A 26,530-nucleotide genomic window follows, 5' to 3' on the forward strand; every position below is an offset into this window, starting at 1 on the left:
CTGTCATGACACCCACATCAACTCCCTGAGGAGGCCGATGATTCATAACACTCTGCCTAATGGTAGGGCTGGCCCTGAGCCCAGTACTGATTTGCAAAGTTGTGTTCCAATTCTGTGTTACAAGCAAGCCGTCCCCTCAGAGAATGTACAAGTATATATTGAAAAGGCTCTGGAAGTGATCCACTGGACATAGCATGAAAGGGTAAGTCAACATGCAGTTGCCTAATCCTGGAATACACCCAGGACGCTTATCACAGCAAACAGCTTCTGTCTCTGCAGAAGAATAACTGTGCAATAGCAATAAAAGTGACACCACCAAAGGTATTCTGTGTGTCATCCTGACACTTAAGCCCATGGTCCTCCTGCACGCAACCATCACCACTGATGTGATGGACAGGCATAGCAATTCCAGGCATGAAAATTCAATAGAGACCAGTTAGATATTGACTCCAGTCTTCTCAAGGCTACCAGGTCTGGCTTCAGCTGGAGCAGATCTTGATCAAAGTGTCCTCTATTGGACTTGTTCCTCCTTGCAAACTTACCTTGCCTGCCTGCCTCTGCAGTGTTGGCTGGCCTGGATCTAGTGCCATCTTGGAGTTACGGACTGCACTCCCTGCTGAAATATGGGAGGTCCCCTCTGTATTGACATTCCACCAGCTTCTGAAGACATTCTTCCCTTGAGGCTGCTGGCCCACAACAGAGCATAATGTGGATTTGCATCGGCCTGTTTACCGTTAATATAGAGGCATCCCCATGATGGTCTCCCCTATCCCACCACTGTCCTGTGCCCTTTCCTCTTTAAATGTGGCATTTTTTTGATTCCTGGGAGAGTTTGTGCCAAGTAGAAGTCTACCATGGCAATCCAATGCTCTTGGCTTCCACTTCCTGTGGTGGGTATATATTGCTGTTCTAGGGACCAGCAGAGATCAGCTCTCAGTGCAATCCTCTTGAGAGAGTAAGGAGCAGTGAGTGGATCAAGGCTCAACTGCAGTTTCTTTGATGGAGTCCTTGAAATCTGAAGATGATGGTAATGTGATCTTAGGTTGGGAAAATAGTGACAGAATGACATCCAACAGTCCCTCGGGTTCAAGGGCGCTGCAGTAAATGGGGCCACCTGGGGTCTGCGCTGAGATCAAATCCCTCTTCCATTCTTCATCTTTCTTGGCGCTTATGGCCTCATTCCTCAAGTATGGAGAGTTTGCCCCAGGAGCCCATGACATCAAGTCTCCTCAGACCCGGTCTAACATTCTAGCCTTGCTCTTATACCTTATACAGTGGTACCTCAGGTTACATACGCTTCAGGTTACATACGCTTCAGGTTACAGACTCCGCTAACCCAGAAATAGTGCTTCAGGTTAAGAACTTTGCTTCAGGATGAGAATGGAAATCGTGCTCCAGCGGCGCGGCAGCAGCGGGAGGCCCCATTAGCTAAAGTGGTACCTCAGGTTAAGAACAGTTTCAGGTTAAGTACGGACCTCCGGAACGAATTAAGTACTTAACCTGAGGTACCACTGTACTCAACTGCTGTTACCACAGTTTGATGAATCAGGGGTTAACCTAAATTGAATAATGGGTTTTCATAAACACTGCTGTTGGTCCACACCATTCCGGTTAATTTGGAAAATGCTTGTAAAGTGACAACATAAACAGGAGGATTTCCACACTTTCTGGTCAAATTGTACATTTTCCAAGCAATGCTGGATCACGCGTACAAATGGTCTGCAACATTCGTTATTGATGCTAACAGTTGGTAGGTATTCTTGAAAGGTCAGTATTTGGAGAGATAAATCAGTTTAATGTGTTGGGATAGTATTCTGTTTTGATGGTTGTGTATGGAGATCTAATGCTATCCCCCCCACTTTTTGGCATTATTTTTTATTGTTTTGCAACCAAAAGAGCTGTGTACATTCTCCATGCCTCTGTTTGCAGGAACTATCCCTTGTGTTTATGCATATTAAACAGTAAACTCAATCTGACATCTTCACAATCCAGGGATTACAAGCACCATCTTTTGATTATTTGAATATAATGACTCCTAGTTTCTTTAGGGTGGAGATGGAGAACCTGCAGCCCCCCCCCCCCGATGATTCTGGACTCCAGTGTCCATCATTCCTGACCATTGACTTTGGGCTGATGGGAGTTGGCATCCAAGAACATCTGCATGACCAATGCTCAGGAATAATGGAAGTAATCATCAAAAAATATCCAGAGGGCCACAGGCTAGACCTCACCCTTGGTCCAGCAAATATCTTGCTGCAGGTCTGCAGTGCCCCAACCAGGGACTATCAGGGTAGGATGGGACAAGGGGAGGGCAGGAAGGCCATTTGGCCTGGGGCTTCAAGCTCAAAGTAAAGGTAAAGGGACCCCTGACCATTAGGTCCAGTCATGACCGACTCTGGGGTTGCGGCGATCATTTCGCTTTATTGGCCAAGGGAGCCGGTGTACATCTTCCGGGTCATGTGGCCAGCATGACTAAGCCTCTTCTGGCAAACCAGAGCAGCGCACGGAAACACTGTTTAGCTTCCCGCCGGAGCGGTACCTATTTATCTACTTGCACTTTTGACGTGCTTTTGAACTGCTAAGTTGGCAGGAGCAGGGACCGAGCAACAGGAGCTCACCCCGTCGTGGGGATTCGAACTGCCGACCTTCTGATCGGCAAGTCCTAGGCTCTGTGGTATAACCCACAGCGCCACCCGCATCCCACTTCAAGCTCAAAGGGGGCTTCAAATTTACATACACGTTAATTTTTTTTGCATTGATAACGTTCACTGCGTGTTTTTATGCACATTGGACCAAAATATCTCACACAGCTTAATTTAAGCGAATAAGATTTGTGATTTGGCTGATTGGCATCCGTCTGTCTTGGGAGACAATGGAAGAGTGTGCCTGTGAGGGTGAAGTCAAACCTTTGGAGAGTTACAGAGGCTCAGTTGTGGCTGTAGATGTCAGGCGTCAGGGAATCCAATCCACACACCTCACCCCGGTAGGCAGCCAGAAATAGAAAGACAAGGGAAGCTCTTACCAAGGTCTTTTATTCAATATTCACAGAGAGAGGCTTAGAAATGCCACCTCTTGGAGTAATAGCATTGCTCCAAGTAAACTCCACCCCACTTCTCTCCTCAACCATCAACAGCACCATCCACCTTACGGTGGCTGCTTAGGGCCATTTGACTACGAGCCCTTTGCCATCCTACTTTCAATGCTTGCCAGGTTATGGGAGAAGGGGGTGGTCTGGAATGCTTCCTGGTGATGTCACCCAGCACTGCTTCCTCCCCCTTCCTTTCGCATGACTTCCCAACTCTGCTCGTCATCTACCTCTGAGCCGTGACCTTCCTCAAGCCACTGTTGTAAATCTACAGTACCATCTTCCTCTTCTCTGGAAGGTTTAGGAGGAGTGGGAAGGTGGTATCCACTATTCCTCCTCCGTCCAGTCCAACATCGAGACTGATATGGGAGAGACATGTTTTGTTGCAGCTAGGGCAGATGATTGTGCTGGTTGTGCTGATGCAGATGTACCACAGTTTTTCTTCTTCTCCTCCTCCCAGTGATCATTCCTTCTCTGGTCACTGCTGTGCACACAAACCCGGACTGTCTTGTCTCCAGGCGCTGTGGTCATCTACAAAGGAGCCCCACATGGTGGGGTTAATATTGCCACCCTAGTAAGCAGCTAGGGAGAATGGGCAGCAGCCTTCACTTGCCTTGCCGTTCTTCTGGACAGTGATGGGGACTGAAACAGAGAAGGCCATTGGACACAGAAACATTTGACATAGACAGACGCCCAACCACTTGGGTGGAGAGCCCCCCAGATGGAAAGCCAGCAACACTCCACTATGAACTCCTTGGAACAAGAGCAGCACAGAAATAAAAGCAAAACGCAACATTGAGATGGAGATCTGCCCCCACCCCTTCCTCAATTATGATGAGGGAGATTGTACTTGTTCGAGCCTTTTTGTACCTAAGAAGTCTTCAGGCAGATTCATACCATAAACTTAAAGCACATGACTTTAAGTTCTGGAAATTGTAGCTCTGTGAGTAGGGAACTCCATTTCCCAGCATCCTTTGGAAGAAAGTCATGTGTTTTAAATGTGAGTTGAGGAACTGCCCTTCTTAGTTTCACATGGATGCTTCTTCTACAGGCATTTGTGCTAATGTGTGGATTGCAGAAGTTCAGCAGGAGAGGGAAGGGTGGCTGCTTTTGCGGTGTTGCAACAAGAGCTCTCACACATGCTCTGAAATCACCACAGTTGCTCAAGCTCTAGGGAGTTTCCCAAGACATTTGTAGCAAGCCGGCGCATAAAAGTGTGCTGCTTTTTAAAGCTGGGATTTGTCAGAATGTTGCTGCTCGTACAACTCAATGGGATGTCATTAACGCAGCAACAAAGCAGCACTGTGGATTGGGGCGGGGGGTTACAGAAGCCCCCTCCCCCATCTCACACACAACACTTCATCAAACCTAAATGGAGATAAGTCTGCTTTCGTTCCTTACTGCATTAAGGACGCTAGCAGCTAGTTAGTCTAGACAAAGCAAGGAAGCTGGATAATTATTTTTAAAGCAGAAGTTTCTGAACTACAATTCCTATCGCCCCTGATAGGATGTGGTCCAAAGGAAAGGAAAGCAAGAGTTGTAAACATGTGCTGTGTGAAGACAAACTTTCTTTTGTCTGTCCTGAATCTTCCAACATTCAGCTTCATTTGTTGTCTCCGAGTTCTACTGTAATGAGAAAGGGAGAAAATATTTTCTTTATCCACTTTCTCCGTGCCACACATAATTTTATATGGTTCCATGTCTCCTCTTCTCTGAACTAAAAAGCTCCAATTTTCTTATTTTTTCCTTATAGGGGAAGCTAAACTAGAGGAACCTAAGCTGTGTACAGATGTGTACTGTATGTGCCTCTGCTTCTTCGCATGTTTGCTTATCAGGTATGGCCAAACCTGGCCCTCCAGCTGTTTTGGGACTACAATTCCCATCATCCCTGACCACTGGTCCTGTTAGCTAGGGATGATGGGAGTTGTAGTCCTAAAACAGCCGGAGGGCCAAGTTTGGCCATGTCTGGCTGATATGGAAGATTGAATCCCAGAATCAGAATAGGTGTGTCAGCTGAAGGTGATGTTACATCTTGGAGGCTTGCTAAAGCTGCACCCTGCGGGAGACCTTCTTTGGAAATGTGCCCCATTTGTATAGTCTGACCTAAAATGCCTTAGGGTGTTTCCACTGAGGACTTCCTGTAGCAACATTCATGTTCAAAACTCATGCCTGCACTCATGCACTCAGGCATGAAGTAAGAGGAAAGATTTCTGATGAAAGTGCTTGACTATACAACCATGAAGACTGATATGCAGGGCTGACAGCATGTAAACGGCTGGCTGGGTATTACCTGATGACTAAAACCCCTCACTAACAGCCCAATAACAAGAAGTGGTTTGCATGCGACAATCTTAGAATTTATTTCTTAAGAAATCACAAAAGCTTGCTGAATGGATGCACTCGGGACAGCTGCACTCTAGTATGCTTGTGAGCAGCTGAGCCACAACCCCAAATGTGTTAGATCTACTTATGTGCTACAACTATTTATAGATGTCCTCTAGCGTGCGATTGTTGTTCTGGGGCGGAGCTGGAACTGCAGCCAACTGTCTGGTGTGTGAAACTTCCTCAGAAACCAGGGTTGAGGCCGCACTTTGCTGTGTTATATCTGAAAGGCCCTGTAAGGCACTGCTAGTGCAGCATGTTGTACTCCTAGTTAGGGGAGCAGTTTGGTAAGCCATTCGGTATGTTGGGCAGTAGAGACAACCTTCCACCAATGCTAGTTAAACAAATCAAATGCAGTTTCTTAAATGAGATTAAACGTTATTAGAGCAGGCAAATCTCACATTTCAGGAGCGACTTGAGCCATCAACACCAAAAGGTTTTGGGTAAAAATTTATTTTACATACTGAACATTGCCACTAACTGAATATTCAATGCAATACTTTTTATTTACAAAGGGTGGGGTCTGGTAGTCTAGTGGGCCAGTTAACTCATCTGCAATCCTGGAAGAAAGGAGTTGCCAAGCTGCTAGTCAGAGCTGGGGCATAAGTTCAGCTCCATGCAGCTGAGTTGGGAACTTTTGCAAAGTCCAGCTATCCATCTCCATGGCAGGCTCCAATTTTCACTACTGACAGTGGAAACTGATGCAGACAGAAACATGACAACCGGCCTAGGTGAACAAGGGAGTCACCAGGCATCAGATTCTCCAGCATCTGCCTTAGCTGGACACTCACAAGTTAGGCCTAACGACGATTTGAACAGCAACATCCTTGGAATACAGAACATTAAATTACAGGGACTATGAGGAAATGCAACAGCAGTTATGGTGGGGGTCTTCCTAAGTTAGCCAAGTGTTCTAAGTGCAGTAGGCTTGGCCCTGGACATCACATCATGAACCTCAGGGCAAATGGGCAGGAGACAGTAAATACTTTGACCAAGATTCAATCATACTGAAAACAAAGATCCTACTGGAAAAGCAAGAAAGGGTTCAATGTGACGGTAATGGGATTGTCCGCTGGAGTCTGAAAAAGCCAGGCTCATTCACGCTGCTCCATCTTCACCTTGGGGGGCCTCAAGAAGGTTCTGTTTTTCTTCTCTTTCTTCCCTTTTGTATTTGCCTGGAAATTTCTCCAGCTGTCCACACGTCCATCCCGACTTTCCTACGTATGAGGAAGATGAGAGTGTAAACAAGAAGCAAGTGCCATGACGCCAGAGTGTCCTTTCCTGTTTATATCAAAAGGGAAGCGTTTCCTGAGACGCCTTTCAAGGAGCGCAAGTCGCCAGAAGGAGGGAAAGGGCTTCAAAGCACTAAAAGGGCGAGTTGGTGGAAGAGATTTTGTAGTAGTCTGTCTTAGTAGCAACAGCTAGGGCTTGTGGGAAGAACAGAAAAGCCATATTACGAGCAGGGGGAATGTATGGGGAGGAACCACAGCTCAGTGCCAGAGCACATGCTCTTGAGTCAAAGGCTCTAGTTTTAGTACATGCTATCTCAAGTTAACAGGATTTCAGCTACCAGGGATGGGAAAGGAGCATCAGGCTAAGAGTTTGGAAGGCCACTGCCAGACATGACAGCTTCAAATGCAAAAGAAAAACTAAACTATACATTTTTGGGGGCACCCTGGTGGGTGTTCCTAAGCTTCTAGAATTAATATCTGAATCTGCAGGGAATGCTGGGAGTATCCAGAACAAAGTTGTGCACTTTGGTAAAAAGGTCAGGGTGTGCAGGTAGGTAAGCATACATACATACATACATACATACATACATATGTATAATAACCCTTTTAACACAATCCTTGCAGCACAATCCTAAGCACATTTGCTCACAAGTCTGACTGAATTCAGTAGGACTTACTAGAGAATAAGTGCGCTTTGAGATTAGACTGCTAAAATGCTGATAGGACAGCCAAAGCTGCAAATAACAATTACCTCAAAATTCTTCTGCCACTCTCGCTCACGCTTGGCTTTCTCTTGAGCCTCTATTTCTTCTTCTCTTTGCCGCTTCCTAGAATAAGAGCCAAGGAGAAAAATTAGCATTGCATTCCCTGTGAGTAAAATGGTACAGTGGTACCTCGGGTTACATAGCTTCGGGTTACACACTCCGCTAACCCAGAAATAGTGCTTCAGGTTAAGAAGTTTGCTTCAGGATAAGTACAGAAATCAGGCTCCGATGGCGCGGCGGCAGCAGGAGGCCCCATTAGCTAAAGTGGTGCTTCAGGTTAAGGACAGTTTCAGGTTAAGAACGGACCTCCGGAATGAATTAAGTACTTAACCCGAGGTACCACTGTACTGGGGAATGGGGGCCAGGACTAGATTAAGGATCAGCGTTGGTCAGCAAGGAGACAGGATGAGTTAAGGGAGATCAGCTGGATGTTTCCCTCGACAAGGATACAGGAGACAGAACAGATGGGAGGAATCTGGGAAAGGAATCCTATTTGTGTATATGACTCCCATCATCCCTGGCCATTGGCCATGCTGGCTGGGGCTGGTGGAAGTCAAGAACCCAACAACATCTGGAGAGTCAGAGATTCCTCAGTATATCCACATCTCTATGCTATGACCATCCATGTATCTCCTCACCACCACCTTTTAAATTTAAGTGTGTGTCTCTGAGAAGGAAACAGCATATTACCCATACCAAACCCGTGGCAGAGGACAGGGTACGAATTTAGAAAATATTACATTAGGCTTCTATATGGCAAGCCACCCACACTGTCTTGGATAAAGCCCTTTGGAACAGCTTGTTCCTGCTATAAGATGACACTTTTGAAAATGGGTTGAAATCTGGCGTATTTAACACTTGCTGCAATGAAAAGGGCCTTGGGTGCAGAGTGCTGGGGCCCAAAATAAAATGCAAGACTTGGATCCGCCCAGAGGAGACGCACTTAGTACAAAAATAAACCTGGCTTCAGAGCAACGAAAAGGACAGAAAGCACATTAACTGGATCTCTCAGCCTACAAGCCTTGTAAAACAAAGACTGCCACCTGGAGCTCCAATCTCGATATTACAATGCAAGAGCTCTTTTCTCATATACAGTACCTAAATTATGTATTTTCTCCTAGTTATCCTAGATTATTACTTTTTCCAGTACAGTGGTATCTCAGGTTACATACGCTTCAGGTTACACAATCCGCTAACCCAGAAACAGTGCTTCAGGTTAAGAACTTTGCTTCAGGATGAGAACAGAAATCGGGGTCCGGCGGCACGGCGACAGCAGGAGGCCCCATTAGCTAAAGTGGTGCTTCAGGTTAAGGACAGTTTCAGGTTAAGAACGGACCTCTGGAACGAATTAAGTACTTAACCTGAGGTACCACTGTACATGAGACACACTGCAACCCACCTCATCACCTTGTGAATAACTTATGTAGTGCAATGCTCTTTCTCCTACAAAACTTAAGTTTGCGGTATAAGTCGGCAGAGCACTGGTTTTGGGCACGTATTAGGTGAATTCAAATCCCTGCCTCACAATACAGCTCAGAGGGCTGCTTAAGACAAGTATTCAATCCCTTAATGTAACATACATCATGAGCTAAACAAAACATCTTGTGGCAACTTAAATAATAACAGATTTATTGTGGTATGGGCTCATGCATACAGGCATAGAATTATTTATTTTATAATAGTGGGACAAATGCCAGTAAAACACAATATTACAAGTTTGTGGTTACAAGTACAAGTAAAGGTTAAATTTATACAAGGTACCACAGTCACCATCAGCAATAGGTAGAAAAATGAATCCCAATCAAAACAATTTCCTGGTTTTGGCATATTTTATCTTGGAAGATTTCTGAACTACTCACATTATAGCATGCTATGCTATCACCTATTTACAGCTGTTCATAAATGGTCACCATGCCTGCCTTGTATACGTTTAAGCTTTCTGTAGAATTGTGTTGTATTTCTTGGCCATTTTTTCAATTTCAAACACAAAGGTAGGTGTATGTGTGTGATATATATTTATATACCCACACAAGAAAAAAGTAAACTGAGGGTAACAGTTCATGCATCTGATGAAGTAGGTTCTAGACCACACATGCTTATTACACAAACAATAAAATGTATTGGGGTTCTTTTTAAGGTGTCAAAAGCTTTTGTTATATTTCTTGCAACAGATTTAACATAGCTGTCTCTCTGGGAGTATGTGTAAAGCTGTTCATTGGGTTAAGCCAGAGGTCAGCAAACTTTTTCAGCAGGGGGCCACTCCACTGTCCCTCAGACCTTGTGGGGGACTGGGCTACACGCTGATTCCTGGACCATCCGCAAGCCGGATTTAGAAGGCGATTGGGCTGGATCTGGCCCCTGGGCCTTAGTTTCCCCACCCATGGGTTAAGCGTTATAAAAATGCTTAATAAAATAGCATTTCCCTCCTCCTAAGGCTACTTTTGGAAAACCGCAACAACTCAGATTTCAGATGCTGCCTACATGCTCCACGATTCCTAACTACATGGGCTTCAAGAAAAGCAACACCAAACACAATACCCCACTGCTTCTCCTACCTTTCATGCATTTCTTTTGCTTCTCTTTCTTTCCTTTTAATTTCGAGTTCTGCAAAGAGCTTCATTGTCTGTTTGTACACCGCTTGTTTGAACTGTAAGAAACACAGGTTTAGCACTCATACCAAGGGCCCAGTTGAAATGTAACCTTTCATTTAATAACCCCTGGGCCTGGAAAAATGAAAAGCTTTATACAAAACTCCTTCCCCCACCCCCTCCGCAGGACTGCATGCACACAAAAATGACACTGCAGCACACACTAGGTGGACACTTCAGAGGCTGGGGCTTAAAATACTACATCTTCTACCAACCCATCACGCTGCTAGCACATTCCAGTGTAATCTTTCAAATGTTTATACAAGACACCACCCTGTAGTAAAGTTCTTAAGAATGGAATTGTTTTTGATGTTTGGGAAAGGTAACAGAGGCTGCAATCTCTGAGTAGACATGGTTAAGGCTATCCCATAAAACTGCAGCGAAAAGCAGTAAATCTCAGCACATGACAGTAAAATGAGGACGAAATAATGAAAAGGAAGGGACAGCGAGCAGGGACTTGGCAAATATATATATCTGTTGGGAATACTTCCATATTACCTGCTAGCCAAGGTTTCCCAAGCAGGTCACAGTATATTTAAAACACGGTGAAACAGACCGGGCCCAGCATCAGCCGTCTGAGACAGCTGTGGTACCCAAGCCACCTGACAGTGTCCCCACCTTCAAACCCTCCCCAGCACACCAAGTGGCTGGGTCTGAGTGAGCAAGTGGTAAGCATATTGACATTAAGGGAATAATGGCAACTAGGCCATACATATCAGGCACCAGGTCTGGGAGTGCTGTCATTTAGATGTCCCTCAGGTAGCACTGTGGGGAAATTTAAATAGCAACAGCCTGGCTGTCCATCACTCATAAAGTGATGTTGCATCCCACCAAGCCTACTGCAGGCCCACAAATGTAAGAGAGGACCCAAAAGGCACTCAAGAGACACTGAGGAGGTTTACAAGCCTCCAGCCTCAAAGCCTCAGATGTTCCAAGATGTGTATTGCTCCCAAATCATAAACCAACAAAGTACACCCCAGGCCTGGGAGAACCCAGCCCTGCCAACGAAGTATATCCTGCTAGTCAACTTACTACTTCTTGATCATCTTCTTCTATGTTGGTTGGCCTGCCTTCTTTCTTTAACTGTTTCTTTTTCTCTTTTGCCTAAAAAGGTATCACAGGTAAGGAGCACAGAAATCTTACAGAACTCTGAACTGCACTAGGCTTGTTAGCACTTCTGCGGCTCATTCTGACAGCCGTAAGATCAATCAGCACAGGCACTGATGTCATGGGCCCTGAGTGAAAACAGATTTCCAAACTTGTTTACTTTTTACTGTCTGGATATCCAAGTTAAAAATATAAAAATGCAAGTACAAGGAGACATGATCAGCGATAATGCTACAGGATTATTTTTTTAAAGAATAGTTTATAGTTATCCTGGCTAAAAGGAGGCTAGCAAGTTGAACAGAAGTTGGACACTCTATAACTTTCTCCTACTTCCCACATATATGTCATTATGGTCAGACCCTCTTAGTCCCAGGCCACTTCCAGCTTTTGGGACCCCTAGCCATAATAATAATAATTAAAAAATGATGACATATGTGGGGAGGGAGGTATAGAAAAGAGCCGTGGTTGGTTGGCTTGATAGTCACCTGAACTTAAGAGAACATGCTGATCTGTCTAATCTTGTGCCATCAGAACTGATATATTTTTATTCATATCTCCAAGTTACAGTTCTTTAATGTGGCAAAATCTTTATCAGTTAACAAACAAACCATGTCTTTTACTACATCTCATCTCTTATTTGCTTAAAGATACATCTCTAACCTGAGAGTGTGTCACATCTGGGTGTGATGCACATTTTTAAAAATTCCAAACGCCAAAGAAATGAAAAGCATCTAAAATTCAGGCACAGGCCAAATGCATCCCCACCCCACCCCACCCCTGGATTCACCCTGATTATGATACAGGATTCCAGTTCAGTCCCAAACGGTTTCCCATTTGCTTTTAACAGAGCTCATTTTCTAGCTCTGCAATATTCTGCTTTTGGGGTTGGTTGGAGACAAAGAGAAGGAGTGAGGAATTTAGAGAAGGATGGAAAATTAGGCGGCATTCTAATCCCTCTCTAAGCTCCTCACCCATCACATACTCAAAGGTAAAGTGACACAGCAAGAATTCCATCTAATTCAACAGCAAGAATGTGAGCAATGTGGGAGCAGAGAGCTCTGAAGGGATATGGCCTAGCCAAACTAAAGCACTGAACGCATGAAAACGTTTAAACAATTTAACATAATCCACTCAAGCTCGTGTCTAGGATGGTATATGGCAGAAAGTATCATAATAAATCAATCTTATCTCCCATCAGCAAAAATGTTTCAGTTACATTTTTTCCCTAGCAGAATTTTAATAAGACAGCTTCAAAATAAGTTTAAATAATCTATTAGATTTCATCTGCATAATAATTAACATTTATCAAATTCCAAGCACCAATAGTTACATTTGGTATGCCTCCCTGTTCCCATTTCTAATATTTCAGTTCTAGTTATATTTGCAGAAAATCAAAATCATGATTGAATAAAATACAGAAAAGCTCTGTTCTAACCTGAACTATGACGAGGAAACACTTTAGCTCTCGGCAAACATAAAATTGCACCCCCTCCCTAGGCATCAAGCTCAGTCGCTTAATCCCCTCCCTCAAATCAGAGGCTAGCTGTCACACACCCATGGTACTTACAATGTGCTCTACATATTCCTTTCCAGCCTGTATCACGTCCAAGGCCCTCTTCTTTTGTTCCTGGTCCAGCAACAACTTGTATGCTTTGTCGACAGCTGACAAACCAAACATTTCTATCAGCACACTCAACATAACTTGAATGGTCTACACCGCTTATGCGATCAGAGCTTGAGAAAACACTAAGCTGTGTTTATTTCCAGAGATCCAACAGAGCAGCAGTAGGCAGATCTCTTTCCAAGCTCCAGCATCAAACCCAACCGCATTCATTTGGTGCAATACTAGCATCTGGAGCTTTGGAAACACAGGAAAACCAGCGAGGTACCTTCAAATGCCTTCTGTGCCCTTTCAGGATCATCTTGGTTTTTGTCGGGATGCACCAATATGGATAACTGTAAAAGACAGAGTAAAAATGTACTTTTATCAAAAGGTGTGCTGTTAACACAGGGCTACCCATAACAGAATGGTCTGGATTGGCTTCTCTGCCTTGTTTATTAATAAAATGGCATCAAACATTCGCCACTCATTCTCCTCTTTTTGGAATAAGCCCTTCATCTGGATTCCCAGGCCTCCCTAATCTCAGCAAAGCAGCTGAGTAGATCAAATGAAGAAACCCACCCTGAATAACTACGGATTTGTGGACCTTAATACTGTGAATCTTTGTACAGATATTCAGTTAGGACAAACTAATTTCCTAGAGGGCCCTCAAATCTTGCTCCCCTGCAATTTATTCAAACTGTGAATAAAAAAACAACACCAAAGTGTTCACATCTGGGATTTCACAGTGCAAGACCAGGACTTGTTACCTGGTACAAAATTTGGCATTTTGAGAGTCTCAGCTTCAATTTCAAATAAAACAAAACAACAACACACAGCTTGCATACTATTTAGCTGGAAGAGAAAGCTTGCAAAAATGAGTGGTCTCTGATGCGACCTAAGTCAGAACTGAACTTCCAGTGCTCAAGGAATTAGAATGGCGGTGGGGATGGGGCTTCAGGGTTACTTGCACAGTCCCAATACATGACACATGGCACATCCCAAACCAATACAGTGGTACCTTGGTTCTCAAATGCCTTGGTACTCAAGCAACTTGGAACCCAAACACTGCAAACCTGGAAGTAAGTGTTCTGGTTTGCAAACGTTTTTCAGAAGCTGAACATGCTCCATTTTGAGCGTCACGCTTCTGATTTGAGTGCCACATTTCCTTTTTGAGTGTTACTCTGAGGTCTGTCTGTTTTTGCTATTTATTTTGCATTTTTTGTTTTTGCGGCTCTTTTTTTCTTTTTGCGACTGTGTGGAACCCAGTTCAGCGACTGATTAATTGTGTGACTTCAGTACACAGTTTATTGCTTTCATTTTATGGATCAATGGTCTCGTTAGATAGTAAAATTCATGTTAAACTGCTGTTTTAGGGGTTGTTTTTAAAAGTCTGGAACAGATTAATCCATTTTGCATTACTTTCTATGGGAAAGCATGCCTTGGTTTTGAAACGCTTTGGTTTTGGAACAGACTAAATTTGAGAACCAAGGTACCACTGTAGTAGTAAAAATAAATAAACTGTTAAATAACTAGTTCTCTAACAAATACTCTGGCTAGGCATGTGTATATGGACATATAGGATGCCTAGTCAGTAGGACATGCCTAATTAGTAGGACATGAAACCAAATTTGGGTATAATTATGCCACCAAGAATACATTCTGGGAAAACAAACCCCAGGTTTTTCTAGAGGAAGCTCATATCCAACTTCAAAGCCATTGTTGTTTCTCTGCAAATACTAGGGGAGAACACTTTTCCTCCTACTTCTGCCATATCCCTGCTAAATTGTCTTTGAAGGAGAAGTACTTTCCCCTCTCTTCACATGATTTGCTCCAAGGCTCTTTGTATTACAAAAATAACAACAGAGGCATGTACCTGACGGAATCTCTTCTTTATCTCCTCATCTGTAACTTCAGGGTCCAGCTGCAACACCTGGAAGAGACCAAAGTAACATCATCATAAGCAGCTACATTCTGAGCCTTTCTGCAATCTGGAAACTACATAAAACTTTCTTCAGCAGAAGGGTTACACTCCAGCAGACGAGGCTGTGATAGCATGTCATGCCAAAACTCATGCTCTTTCCCAAGCTTACATCTTTGGTTATGCAACTGGATCTAGGCCTGTGTGTGCCTAAATGAGCATTTTTTTCTTTGGTACACAGACTGAGAAACTGACAGAAGTGGCTTCCTTGAAAGAGGACTGGCTCAGAAAATCCTATATACAAATAAACTCATTTTCCAGGTGATGACAGATATGTAGCCCACATCACCCATGTTTAAGAGGCAGACACCAGCAGGCTCAGAAAACAATGTTTGCAAAAATATAAAACCTTGGGTCAGGGGGCTTAGGTGAAAAAGTCCCCAAACAGCCCAGTGACCATTGAATGTTCACTGGCTATGGATGTGTGTGTGTGTGTGTGTGTGTGTGTGTGTGTAAAACCAGGGCAGAGCGGAGAATGGAATGGAGCATCCTAGAAAACAGCATGGCTGGCAGGCGCAAAGAATAAGAAGTAATAAAAAAAATTAAAGGTATAAGAGTGGGACAGAGACAATATTAAATTAAAAGCATTTGCAGATGACGTGGTGATATCTGTAGAACCAATGGAGTCAATCCCAAAAGTATTACAAGAGATTTTAAAAACTGGAGATGTAGCAAGTCTTAAGATTAATAAAGACAAAACCAAACTCATGGTAAAAAATATGAATGATGAGAGTTAAAATAAATTACAAGATGTGTCAGGTCTAAAGACTGAAAGGAAGGTTACGTATCTAGGTGTATGGTTAACAGCAAATAATATAAATCTGCATAAAGATAATTATGTAAAAAGATATTAAAAGAAATTTGCAAATTTAGGACAGAAAGAGGAGTAAGTCGAGTTATGAAATGTTAAAATGATTGTAAAACTATTGAAATGTGTATATCTGAAAATCATAAATAAAACATCTGAACAAGAGCACTCTACACTGCAACACTTTGTGGCAGGTACTCTTTGCAGGTGCAAACTCAAGAGACAAGTATGACATTGCAGCTTCCATCTGCCTTAAAGAAAGTGCTAGCTATGAACTGAGCATGACTGTCAATCACACAATAAACAAATCAACAGCTGTAAAAAAAATCGTTTGAATGAAAATGTGCTTGGACTTACCTCAAATGGATTCAGATTGAAATAGGATGATCCAGGTCTAGTAAGCCTCTCAATCTGGTTTTTTGACGTTAGAACAGAGTCCCGCTTTTCTATTTGTTTCACCTGCAGAAATTAAACAGCCATCAATTATTAGAACTGTACATTATTAAAACATATGTTGAAAGGAACATCTGTAAATAAAGGTTATCTACAGAGCCCAAGAGCAAAGCATCATTATGGGTTGGATTCAGAGATGCACTCAGAGAAGTGCTGCTCATGCTGGAAGGAGTGGAAAGCAATTTTGACTGATCCCTCCTCCTCCAGCAAGCCCCTGCCACCTGAACAGCTGCCCCGGAGGGTCAGGAGACCTTTGCAGCAACATGAGAGGCAGTATGGGGTACTTCAGGGAAAACTGGTACTGTCTTCCCTGTCCCTTCTTCAAAACAAATTACATTGCTGGGAAAAAATATATTTTCCAGATGTGTGAATAATATATGGTGCATGCTAGAACCATATTTGTAGTGCAACAGGTTTCAAAATAAAGGAGATGGATACTGGTTTGTGAATTCAGTGATATAGTATAGGCTTTCTTTTGAGTATATATATTATTATCATTATTTCATCCTGCTCTTACATGAGGTTCCAAGAAGTCTCCCATTAAAGGAGTTAACCAGGTGTACCATACCTGCTTGGCTTCTGCAATGTTACAGCATCAGGTGCTGCCAAATGACTAACTGAACCATGGTATAGACATTTATTATAATGAAGGCTGATATTCTCTGAATGACGATTTCTGTGCCCGATACCAGTTTCTGCATTTGCACATTGAAATCATATGGTACAATCCTGTACCAAGTAAGTGCCAGTACTCAAACATGTGGATCGGACTGTGAGGTATCAAATTCCAGAGGGCACACAACTGCAGCTGCATTAATTATTCCAGGTGTGCACCAACAACTGTTAGTCACTTAGAAGACTTTACACAGGATGGATACATTAAACCAGGCATCCCCAACCTTTGGCCCTCCATATGTTTTGGACTACAATTTCCATCATCCCTGATCACTGGTCCTGTTAGCTAGGGATGATGGGAGTTGTAATCCCCAAAACACCTGGAGGGCCGAGTATGCCTATGCCTGGGTTACAGGGAACATGTTACTCCCCTGTTAAAATAAATTCACTGGCTACTGGTCCATTTCTGGACACAACTCAAAATAATAGTTCTAACCTAAGCCCTATTGGGCTTGGGCTCCAGGCTGCCGTACAGACTGTGCTGACTGCTGCCGTACAGACCGTACAGACTGCTGCCAGGACAAATAATATTTTAACTGCTGCATTTACATACACAGAGATGTTATTTTAATTATCAGTTTTGTGCAACTTATGGTTATTATACTGTAATTTAATAAACAATGCTTTTAAATGTTGCAAACTGCCTCGGATCCCCCACTTGGGGAGAAAGGCAGGATGCAAGTAAATAACACCCAACAAGCCCTGCAGTGTGAGTCAATGTGTCTTATCCACAGGGCGGTGGGTTAGTGGTCCCAGATAAGCAGAAATAGGACTACAGCCACTTTTAAGAAAGCCCTGTAGTTAACAAAGTATGTGATGGCCACAGTATGCGCTTTTTAAATGTGTTGAGGGGTGTTATACTGGGTTGTGGTTGCTGCTGTTATTTTGATAATGCACTTTGCAGTTTTATATTCTGATTTTATCCTGCGAACCGCCCTGAGACCTGAGGGTATAGGGCGGTATATAAATTCAATTAATACTGTAACAACAACTCCATGCACACAGCGCCGGATTTACATATAAGCTAAACAAGCTATACAGCTTAGGGCCCCACTCTCTTGGCGACCCCCAAAAATGTAAAGAAAAAAAACCTGGATGTACATTTCCAAAATACAAGTTAAGAAACAAATAAGACCTACATACAGCAGCAGCAACAGTCTTTTGTGTTGTGTAGCTCTTGTGATGCAAGTAATGGGCCCCGCCTGCTCCCTAAAATATCACTGGGTGCTCATTTCTATATATAGGGTGACTACATTCTGCATCATGGACTGTTTTCATGGCAACATGTGCAAATGGCTTTAGATATTTATTAGGTCCATAAATTACCATATAGCATATACAGTGGTACCTCTGGTTGTGAACGGGATCCATTCCAGAGGCCCGTTCGCAACCTGAAGCTCCATATCTGTGCAGGTGCGTGGCATGATTTAGTGCTTGTGCGCATGCGCGAAGTGCGATTTAGCACTACTGTGCATGCGCAAGCAGCAAAACCCGGAAGTAACCCTTTCCGGTAGCACGGGATGCAACCTGAAAAAACGTAACGTGAAGCAAACATAACATGATGTATGATTGTATTCAATACAAAAATCTGCGACTATTTGTTGTTGACAAAGGACAGCTGGACATATAAAAGGCCCCATTACCTTCACTAGCTTAGGGTCTCATCAAACCTAAATCCGGCCCCGCATGCACACCAGATGAGGAATGGGTCCCTCTGCCCTTTCCTTCACCATTAAAGACCCTCCCCGGGGTCCCCGCAAAAACACCAGATTGGCAACCCCAGGCAGCCATAGCCAGGACAGTCAAGAGAGGCCCTGGGGAACCGCGGATGCTCTAGTCATGCACCCCGCAGTAACACCCATAAATGGGCCCCTCCGCCCCAGGGAGCGGGGGGGGGGGTGAGGTGGGAACGGCAGAGGGAAAGGCGCGTCCCTGCCGCCCTCGCGGGACAGGAGTCGCAGGGAGCCCCAAAGGAAGAGGCCAGGAAGGGAGGGAGCGCCTTGTGGATCTCCCCCCGCGGCCTAGCCAGCGCCAAGGCCCGAGGAGGGCGAGGGAAAGCGGGGGGCTCGAAGCGCAAGGGGGGGGGGAAGGGGCCCAGGGACTCCGCACCTCTGTGTAGAAAGTGAGAAACGCCTCCTCGGCGCCACGGCCCGCCTCTCGCTCCGCCGGGGTCGCCATCTCTCGCGCCACGTGACCCTCCGCTCGACCTTCCCACGTGACACGGACCCCCTTTCCCCTCCTCCTCGGCTGAAGCCGCCGACACGTGACTGGCAGCTACTCGCCTTGCCTCGGAGGGGAGGGGAGGGGCTCTTAAAGGGCCAGCGCGCGGCTGCAGCAGCTGTCAGAGAGTCTTATGTCGCAGGTTTCTTGCCACCGGCAGCAGGTGTGCTGTAGCAACCAACGGGGCTAAGCGACATGGCAGCTTTCCCCCTCCCCCTCCACAAGGGATGTTGTTAGCCTGAGCTTATGGTCAGTTCTCCCTCTCTCCTTCCGCCTCCCTCACAACAACCCTGCATACACACACACATATTCCAAGTTTGGGGTAAGTACTCCTGGGTGAGAATCCCAGCAGAGAAAGTCACAAAATAGGCAGTGAAGTAGGGTATGGAAATATAGGCTGTTAGCCCTTCCAAGTGAGTTCTAAAATGTCCCTCTTCCCACACGCAGGAAAAGGCCACACGTTTGGCAAGTTACAAATTGGTTTACTTACCACCAAACCCTTCAAAGGTCTGGTTATGTGCTTTTCTATACATCAGTCAGAAGCAGTAAAACCTTTTTATCGTTACAAAGTAGTAAAAGTTTCTAAATTATTGGTGTAGGAGCACAAGAAAGGCTGGTGAGAGCAATGTGGCTGAGATGGAGCAAACCAGCTCAAAGTTTTTCACACACTGAGTTCTCTGGTAGACCAAGAGGGGAGACAACACAAATGCTTTACTGTATTTGCCCATCTGCTCCCACCAAGCTAAGGGGAAGTGACATAGATAAGCCTGGCAAGACAACTTACTCTATGGTACTACTGTGGTTCAGTTTAAGTAAGCATAAAGTATTGTGCAGGCATTCTAACTTCACATACACATGAGCTGGTAAAATATGAGCTGGATAGCTCAAATGAAAATGTCAATGCAGTATGCAGCTGCTGTGAAAAAGTGGATTTCTTGCTAGGAAAAACCAAAGGGTTATACACACACACACACACACACACACACACACACACACAAAAACCCTTTGCATCCAGGCAAGCAAGAGGCATTATTGTAGTTCAATGATACATTCAGCCAGGCAAAAGTACCTGAGAAGGGTGCAGAGCAGTGGCAGTATGGAATATGGCTTGGGTCGAGTGTGCATTAGAGAAACTAGGAAAGGTGGGTGCTTTTGGCCACTTTTGTGAAGCCTTATAAATAAAATGATATATTATGCATGGTTCTGGTCACTGTATCACCAAAAGGATATTGCACTGTTGGAAAAGGTGAAGAAAAAGGCAACAGATTGGTAGGACAGAGCCACTCCCTTATGAGAAAAAAGTTACATTTGGGATTTTTTAGTTGGGAAAAAGACAAGTAAGGGGGATATATGAGAGAGGTTTATAAAATTATGTATGGTATGGAGAAAGTAGATAGAAGTTTTTCTCACTCTTTCATAACCTAGACGCTGGGGCTATCCAATGAAGTTGAATGGTGGAAGATTCAGGACAGACAAAATGATGTACTTCTTCACACAGTACGTTTTTAAATGACGGAGTTTGCTGCCATGAGAAGTGGTGATGGTTTCCAATTTGAACAGCTTGAAAAGAGGTGTAAACCAGTTAATGTCATCAGTGCCTTCTAGTCATGTAGGATGTACTACCTACAGATTGAATTGGCTTTTATGTTTCTGTTTTTACTCTGGTCTATGGACTAATGCAATCTAGCTCTTTTTATGAATTGGCTTGCAACCTGCATTTTATATGTCTACAGTGGTACCTCAGGTTACAGACTCTGCTAACCCAGAAATAGTACCTTGGGTTAAAAATTTTGCTTCAGGATGAGAACAGAAATCGTGTGGCAGCAGCGAGGGGCCCCATTAGCTAAAGTGGTACCTCAGGCTAAGAACAGTTTCAGGTTAAGAACGGACCTCTGGAATGAATTAAGTTCTTAATCCAAGGTACCACTGTACTCATAAATAAATTCCATTGAGGCCTACTCTATTCCCAGCTCAGGAATGGAAGGCAAAATACTGGTGGACAACAAGAGGTTTAAAGCCACTCTCAAGGCAAAAGAAAAGCAGTATAAGCACCGAAAATTGTGGAACACTGGCCTGTGAGTGCTCCAATTGCAGAATAGCTTCTACCCAAGGCATCATGGATTTTGAAGAAGCACGAATATTGGACGAAAAGGAGAAATGAGCAAAGAGGAAGGCACGTCTGGAAAATCCTTAGTGTGATCAATTCCCACCTGGAAACCTATGTCCCCACTGTGGAAGGACGTGTGGATTCAGAATTGGCCTCCACAGTCATGTAGGAACACACTGCTAAAGCTGCATTCATGAAAGGCAATTTTACTTGGCCACTAGTGATCGCCAAATATGCCCAACACAGTACTACTGAGCTCAAGGCACGTGTGCTGGGGATGGCATTAGGTCTATGTAACCCCAGTGTTTTTTTCTGGGGGTACGCATACCCCCTAAACGTTTTGTGAATCTAAGTTTGGCCTCTTTGAGGGGCAGCATTTCAATATGAGTAGGAAAATGAGTGTGTCCCTAAACATTTTTTAATTATTACTACATTCCTCCTTCGGCGAACTGGCCCGGAATAACTTACACCACCATGACAAAAAAACACACACACGAGCCTTGCAATCTGATGCCGGAAGTTCAGAATGCGAGCGTCCGTCGCCTTTCTTCCCCTCTACTTTTCGTATCTCTATGATTTCGCCTTCCTCCCTTTCCACTTCCGCATGACCTTCAGGGCGAAACGTCGATTGGTCCGCTTTGTCTCGCTCCTCGCCCTAATTGGCCCTTGCTTTACTTTCTCCCCTCATTTCCGGTTCCCAGGCAGGAAGGCGCATCATCAGATTTTGCTGGGGCTGGTTCCACGCCCCTCGACAAGGGCAGACTTGAGATGGCTGCGGTGGGTTCCGTACTGAGGTGCGGTTTTCGAGGAGCCCTGGCGTTGCCCCAGCAACAGCGGGCCTGGAGCTCTGGCGCCGACCAGGTACTGGGCTGGGGTGAGGTGGGCAGCGGAGGGCTTCGGGGCCGCGAAAGGCCTCGGCAGGCGCGGTTGGAAGAGCAAAGCGAATCTGGAGCTTGATCCTCCTTTTCTCCCCTTGTTTCCCCTCTTCCCTCCCTCAGCTGGGCGAGCTGGGCAAAGGTGCTGGGAAGGGCGGCGGCGGAGGCGGCGCCGTCCGTGAAGCTGGAGGAGCCTTTGGGAAGCGGGAAGCCGCCATGGAGGAGCGCTACTTCAGGTACATTGCCCCTTGCATGTCGACGTCTTCTTTCCTCCCTCCACCCCCGCCATCCTATCTGCTGCCTAAATGTACTGGTGGAAGCGTCACGCCTAGTTCTGGGTCGTGCCCACGTAGTGTCTACTAAAAGCCAGATCTGCAACTTGTACTTTTGTATTTTTGGATATAGTTTTTGGGAGAGGAAGCGTTCGTAGGATTTGTTCAGCTCCTCTCTCTCTTTTGGCCTTGTGTGCCAAAATAAACTGGCGAATTCTTTTAGGTTGGTGGATTATTATTTTAGTGGATTGTGTTATTTACCTGAGTGTTTTGTGTTGATGTTTTTTTTGTAAATGCTTTGTTGTAATGTTTTAAATATTGTTTAAAACTTAACATGTTTTTGCCAGTTAAAATGCAGGACATACATTTATTAAAGGAAATGCCTGTCCCTTTCTTTCTCCCCTGCTTTTGGCGACTCGGTGGTGGAAGCAAATGGGCTTTTTTTTTTTACACAAAACAGTGACTTTGCTTTATGTACATTTTGAACTCTGCACAGAAATGCCATAGACTCCAGTCCCTGAATTGTACGGATGTTTAGCCCCATCGATCACATTTTTGCTCTGTTTGTGTAAATGAGCTACCTGCTCCTCTATTAAGAATAGCACTTCACTCATCCGATGTTGGATATAGATTATAAAAGCTTATACCACAATAAACAAATTTAGTTATTGTACTATTTTTTTCTTTTAGTTTTTGCTTGTTCTTTTCTTCTTAGAGTTAAATTGAAACATAAATCATGATGGTTCATCTTGCTCTTCTTCCCCTGCCCCAGCCTTTAAGGAGATGGGCTGAGGTGGAAATGTGATTTGATGCAGAAAAACAGCAGAAGGAGGAAGATTGAGCCATTTTAATTTTTTTGTCTTCTCAAAAAATTAATCATCATCAGTTCAGGGCTTTTATAACAGACAATTTATTGTAATATGTAGCTTGGCATGTGGCTGTAGTAGTTGCAAGCATCCTCAGAGGCCTACTTAACTCAGTGGAACTTGTGTAGAAGTAAATGTGGAAGGAATGCTTAGTCTGTATAGTCCATTGAAGATACTTAATGACAGGTACTATCTTAGAAAGTTAACCAAAAGCCAGTGCAGTATACTGGTTACACTAGAGAATTGGACTAGGAAGACCCAACACTATTATTTCTCAGCCTAAGGTGCAAGATTGTGATGGGAAAGAACCATACATAGTGGCTTGAGCTCTTTGAAGGAAAGGCAGAATATTAATGTAGTAATAGTAAATATTACTATTACTATTACTAAAGGGAAGTAATAGTGCCACTGTATTCTGCTCTGGTCAGACCTCACCTGGAGTACTGTGTCCAGTTCTGGGCACCACAGTTCAAGAAGGACACTGACAAACTGGAACGTGTCCAGAGGAGGGCAACCAAAATGGTCAAAGGCCTGGAAACGATGCCTTATGAGGAATGGCTAAGGGAGCTGGGCATGTTTAGCCTGGAGAAGAGGAGGTTAAGGGGTGATATGATAGCCATATTCAAATATGTAAAAGGATGTCACATAGAGGAGGGAGAAAGGTTGTTTTCTGCTGCTCCAGAGAAGCGGACACGGAGCAATGGATCCAAACTACAAGAAAGAAGATTCCACCTAAACATTAGGAAGAACTTCCTGACAGTAAGAGCTGTTCGACAGTGGAATTTGCTGCCAAGGAGTGTGGTGGAGTCTCCTTCTTTGGAGGTCTTTAAGCAGAGGCTTGACAACCATATGTCAGGAGTGCTCTGACGGCGTTTCCTGCTTGGCAGGGGGTTGGACTCGATGGCCCTTGTGGTCTGTTCCAACTCTATGATTCTATGATTACAGGAATCAAACTCCGTGGCAAACCTTGGAAAACAGCAGTTGCTTAACTGCCTACCTTATGGTTTGTTTTGTGCCCTCTGAATGAGCTGGACTATTTTTATTATATTGCTGTATCGGCTGACTGGAGTGTATGGGGTGTTAGAGGAGGGGTAGTAACTCTAGTGGTTGACACACACCGTGCTCCTTCTGGGGTAGGTTGTCCATCTTTGGTCCTCACCATGCACTCAATTATCTGTGGCTCCTATAAACTGTCAGCATGCAACAACAGCCACAGCCCTGGAAACAGCTTCAACTGGTCAGCTAAACCAGGTGAGGGTAGCCAATGAGTCTCAAACCCTCAGTGGGTTATGGACTTCCCCTGCATGCGAAGACAGGCTCTGGCAGATAGGGCATACAAGACGTTTAGAGTACATCAGCAAGACCAAGAGTTTTTGTTGTCTGGGCAGCCCAGGTTCTCCATACACACAGCCCAGGCTTCCGCCCCGGAGAAATCACATTGGTGTTGCTAATGCAGTGCAATCCATTGTCTCTCAAGATAGACAGATATCAACAAGTATCTGCTGAATATGGGTGAAGGTGTGAAATGGTGAGGCTGCACCTACAATTGTACACATGTAATAGGCTTGCTAAAGTTGCATATGTAGATGGGGGTACACTGTATTGCCCTATCTTTTGTGCATTGTCTTTAGCTGAAACTTGAATGATTAGCTGTGGTAATCTTCATTATTAATTCATACCATACTATTGCAGGGAGAAAGGGAGAGAACAATTGGCAGAATTGAAAAAACATCATGAAGATGAAATACAACATCAGAAGAAAGAAATAGAGCGCCTGCAGAAGGAAATTGAACGTCATAAGTACAAGCTCAAGAAGCTTACTGATGATGATTAAGTAAATTCCGTCCTTATTGGTGTGAGATGTATCTGGCATTGCTTTAAAAATGGTGTCTGCTGACATCCAAGGTCTTGCTCTTATCACAGTGTGAAATAAACAACTCACTCTCTTCCTGGTCAGTTTTTTCTTACTTAGCAGCATATCTAGCTATAATTATGTCTACTGACTCTTCCCCGTGCCCCAGGGTGAGATGGCAGGGGGTTACATTGAAGATTGCTAGCAAAGTCTCACATTGAGGAACAATTTGGGATGTAATGATTGCATTACCAAACCATTTTTCTTACTGTTTTGTGCACCTTTTTCTTGTAACTGTTGGCAAATATAAGACTCCCTTGGCATTAGTCGGGGAGTAGTAATAACTGGTCACTTGCTACTACATCAGGAGTGGGAAACGTGCCTCTCCAGATGCTGTTGGACTTGAAACTCTCTTTACTTCCAGCCTGTGTGGCCAGAATGGTGTGAGCTGACATCCAGCAACACAATTGGTGCCATAGAATGAATGTGGGTTGTGAACACTAGTGAAATTAAAGCTAAGAGAAACCACTTTTATATCAGAATCCAGTATTTCTCATGAAGCCCAAATTATTATTCCCAACAGAAGCATTTTGCCCAGTAAAGCAGGGCCAGCATCAGGACCTGGTATCCTTGGACCAGTGGTACCTCTGGTTGTGAACGGGATCCATTCCAGAGGCCCGTTCGCAACCTGAAGCGCCATATCTGTGCAGGTGTGTGGCGTAATTCGGTGCTTTTGCGCATGCGCGAAGCGCGATTTAGCACTACTGTGCATGCGCAAGCAGCAAAACCCGGAAGTAACCCTCTCCGGTACCACGGGATGCAATCTGAAAAAACGTAACATGAAGCAAACATAACATGATGTATGACTGTATTCAACACAAAAAACTGCGACTATTTGTTGTTGACAAAGGACAGCTGGACATATAAAAGGCCCCATTACCTCATCAAACCTAAATCCGGCCCCGCATGCACACCAGATGAGGAATGGGTCCCTCTGCCCCTTCCTTCACCATTAAAGACCCTCCCCGGGGTCCCTGCAAAAACACCAGATTGGCAACCCCAGGCAGCCATAGCCAGGACAGTCGGGGGGGGGGTCAAGAGAGGCCCTGGGGAACCGCCGATGCTCTAGTCATGCAGCCTGCAGTAACACCCATAAATGGGCCCCTCCGCCCCATGGAGCGGGGGGGGGGGGGGTGAGGTGGGAGCGGCAGAATCCTGCTAGATGTCTGATAAAGGTAAAGGTACCCCTGCCCGTACGGGCCAGTCTTGACAGACTCTGGGGTTGTGCGCCCATCTCATTCAAGAGGCCAGGGGCCAGCGCTGTCCGGAGACACTTCCGGGTCACGTGGCCAGCGTGACATCGCTGCTCTGGCGAGCCAGAGCTGCACACGGAAACGCCGTTTACCTTCCCGCTGGTAAGCGGTCCCTATTTATCTACTTGCACCCGGAGGTGCTTTCGAACTGCTAGGTTGGCAGGCGCTGGGACCGAGCAGCGGGAGCGCACCCCGCCGCAGGGATTCGAACCGCCGACCTTTCGATCGGCAAGTCCTAGGCGCTGAGGCTTTAACCCATAGCGCCACCTGCGTCCCTAAAGATGTCTGAT

At 44.7% G+C, this 26,530-nt stretch overlaps 2 protein-coding genes and 1 long non-coding RNA gene across 3 annotated transcripts; 1 reads left to right on the plus strand and 2 right to left on the minus strand.

Annotated features, from left to right (window-relative positions):
- Positions 1-5,904: 5,904 nt before the first annotated feature.
- On the minus strand, positions 5,905-18,992 carry DNAJC8 (DnaJ heat shock protein family (Hsp40) member C8). The gene is made up of 9 exons (XM_083750978.1): positions 18,845-18,992; positions 15,965-16,066; positions 14,695-14,751; positions 13,108-13,174; positions 12,786-12,880; positions 11,144-11,215; positions 10,019-10,110; positions 7,451-7,526; positions 5,905-6,684 (listed from the first exon to the last, which is right to left on the minus strand). The coding sequence occupies exons 1-9, from the start codon at positions 18,911-18,913 to the stop codon at positions 6,562-6,564; spliced, it is 753 nt and encodes a 250-aa protein (XP_083607104.1). The 5' UTR covers positions 18,914-18,992; the 3' UTR covers positions 5,905-6,561.
- A 2,770-nt stretch (positions 18,993-21,762) lies between these two features.
- On the plus strand, positions 21,763-25,021 carry ATP5IF1 (ATP synthase inhibitory factor subunit 1). Its single transcript, XM_083751011.1, has 3 exons — positions 21,763-21,923; positions 22,061-22,173; positions 24,768-25,021. Exons 1-3 carry the CDS (start codon positions 21,831-21,833, stop codon positions 24,907-24,909), a joined length of 348 nt encoding a protein of 115 aa, XP_083607137.1. The 5' UTR covers positions 21,763-21,830; the 3' UTR covers positions 24,910-25,021.
- Positions 23,276-24,761, minus strand: LOC310850005. Its single transcript, XR_014567191.1, has 2 exons — positions 24,030-24,761; positions 23,276-23,461 (listed from the first exon to the last, which is right to left on the minus strand). It is a non-coding gene; the product is annotated as an uncharacterized lncRNA (long non-coding RNA).
- Positions 25,022-26,530: the final 1,509 nt, after the last annotated feature.

Source organism: Podarcis gaigeae (assembly GCF_964106915.1).
Source record: "Podarcis gaigeae genome assembly, chromosome: 8".
Taxonomy (NCBI): domain Eukaryota; kingdom Metazoa; phylum Chordata; class Lepidosauria; order Squamata; family Lacertidae; genus Podarcis; species Podarcis gaigeae.

Bases quoted from the DNA above. Each gene is read 5' to 3' on its own strand.
- DNAJC8 (XM_083750978.1), bottom strand. From the start codon at position 18,913: ATGGCGACCCCGGCGGAGCGAGAGGCGGGCCGTGGCGCCGAGGAGGCG. The intron at 16,067-18,844 runs GTGCGGAGTCCC...TAATTTCTGCAG, and splicing joins TTCTCACTTTCTACACAGAG to GTGAAACAAATAGAAAAGCG. The intron at 6,685-7,450 runs GTAATTGTTATT...CCTCATACGTAG, and splicing joins AGTGGCAGAAGAATTTTGAG to GAAAGTCGGGATGGACGTGT.
- ATP5IF1 (XM_083751011.1), top strand. From the start codon at position 21,831: ATGGCTGCGGTGGGTTCCGTACTGAGGTGCGGTTTTCGAGGAGCCCTG. The intron at 21,924-22,060 runs GTACTGGGCTGG...TCCCTCCCTCAG, and splicing joins GGAGCTCTGGCGCCGACCAG to CTGGGCGAGCTGGGCAAAGG. The intron at 22,174-24,767 runs GTACATTGCCCC...ATACTATTGCAG, and splicing joins ATGGAGGAGCGCTACTTCAG to GGAGAAAGGGAGAGAACAAT.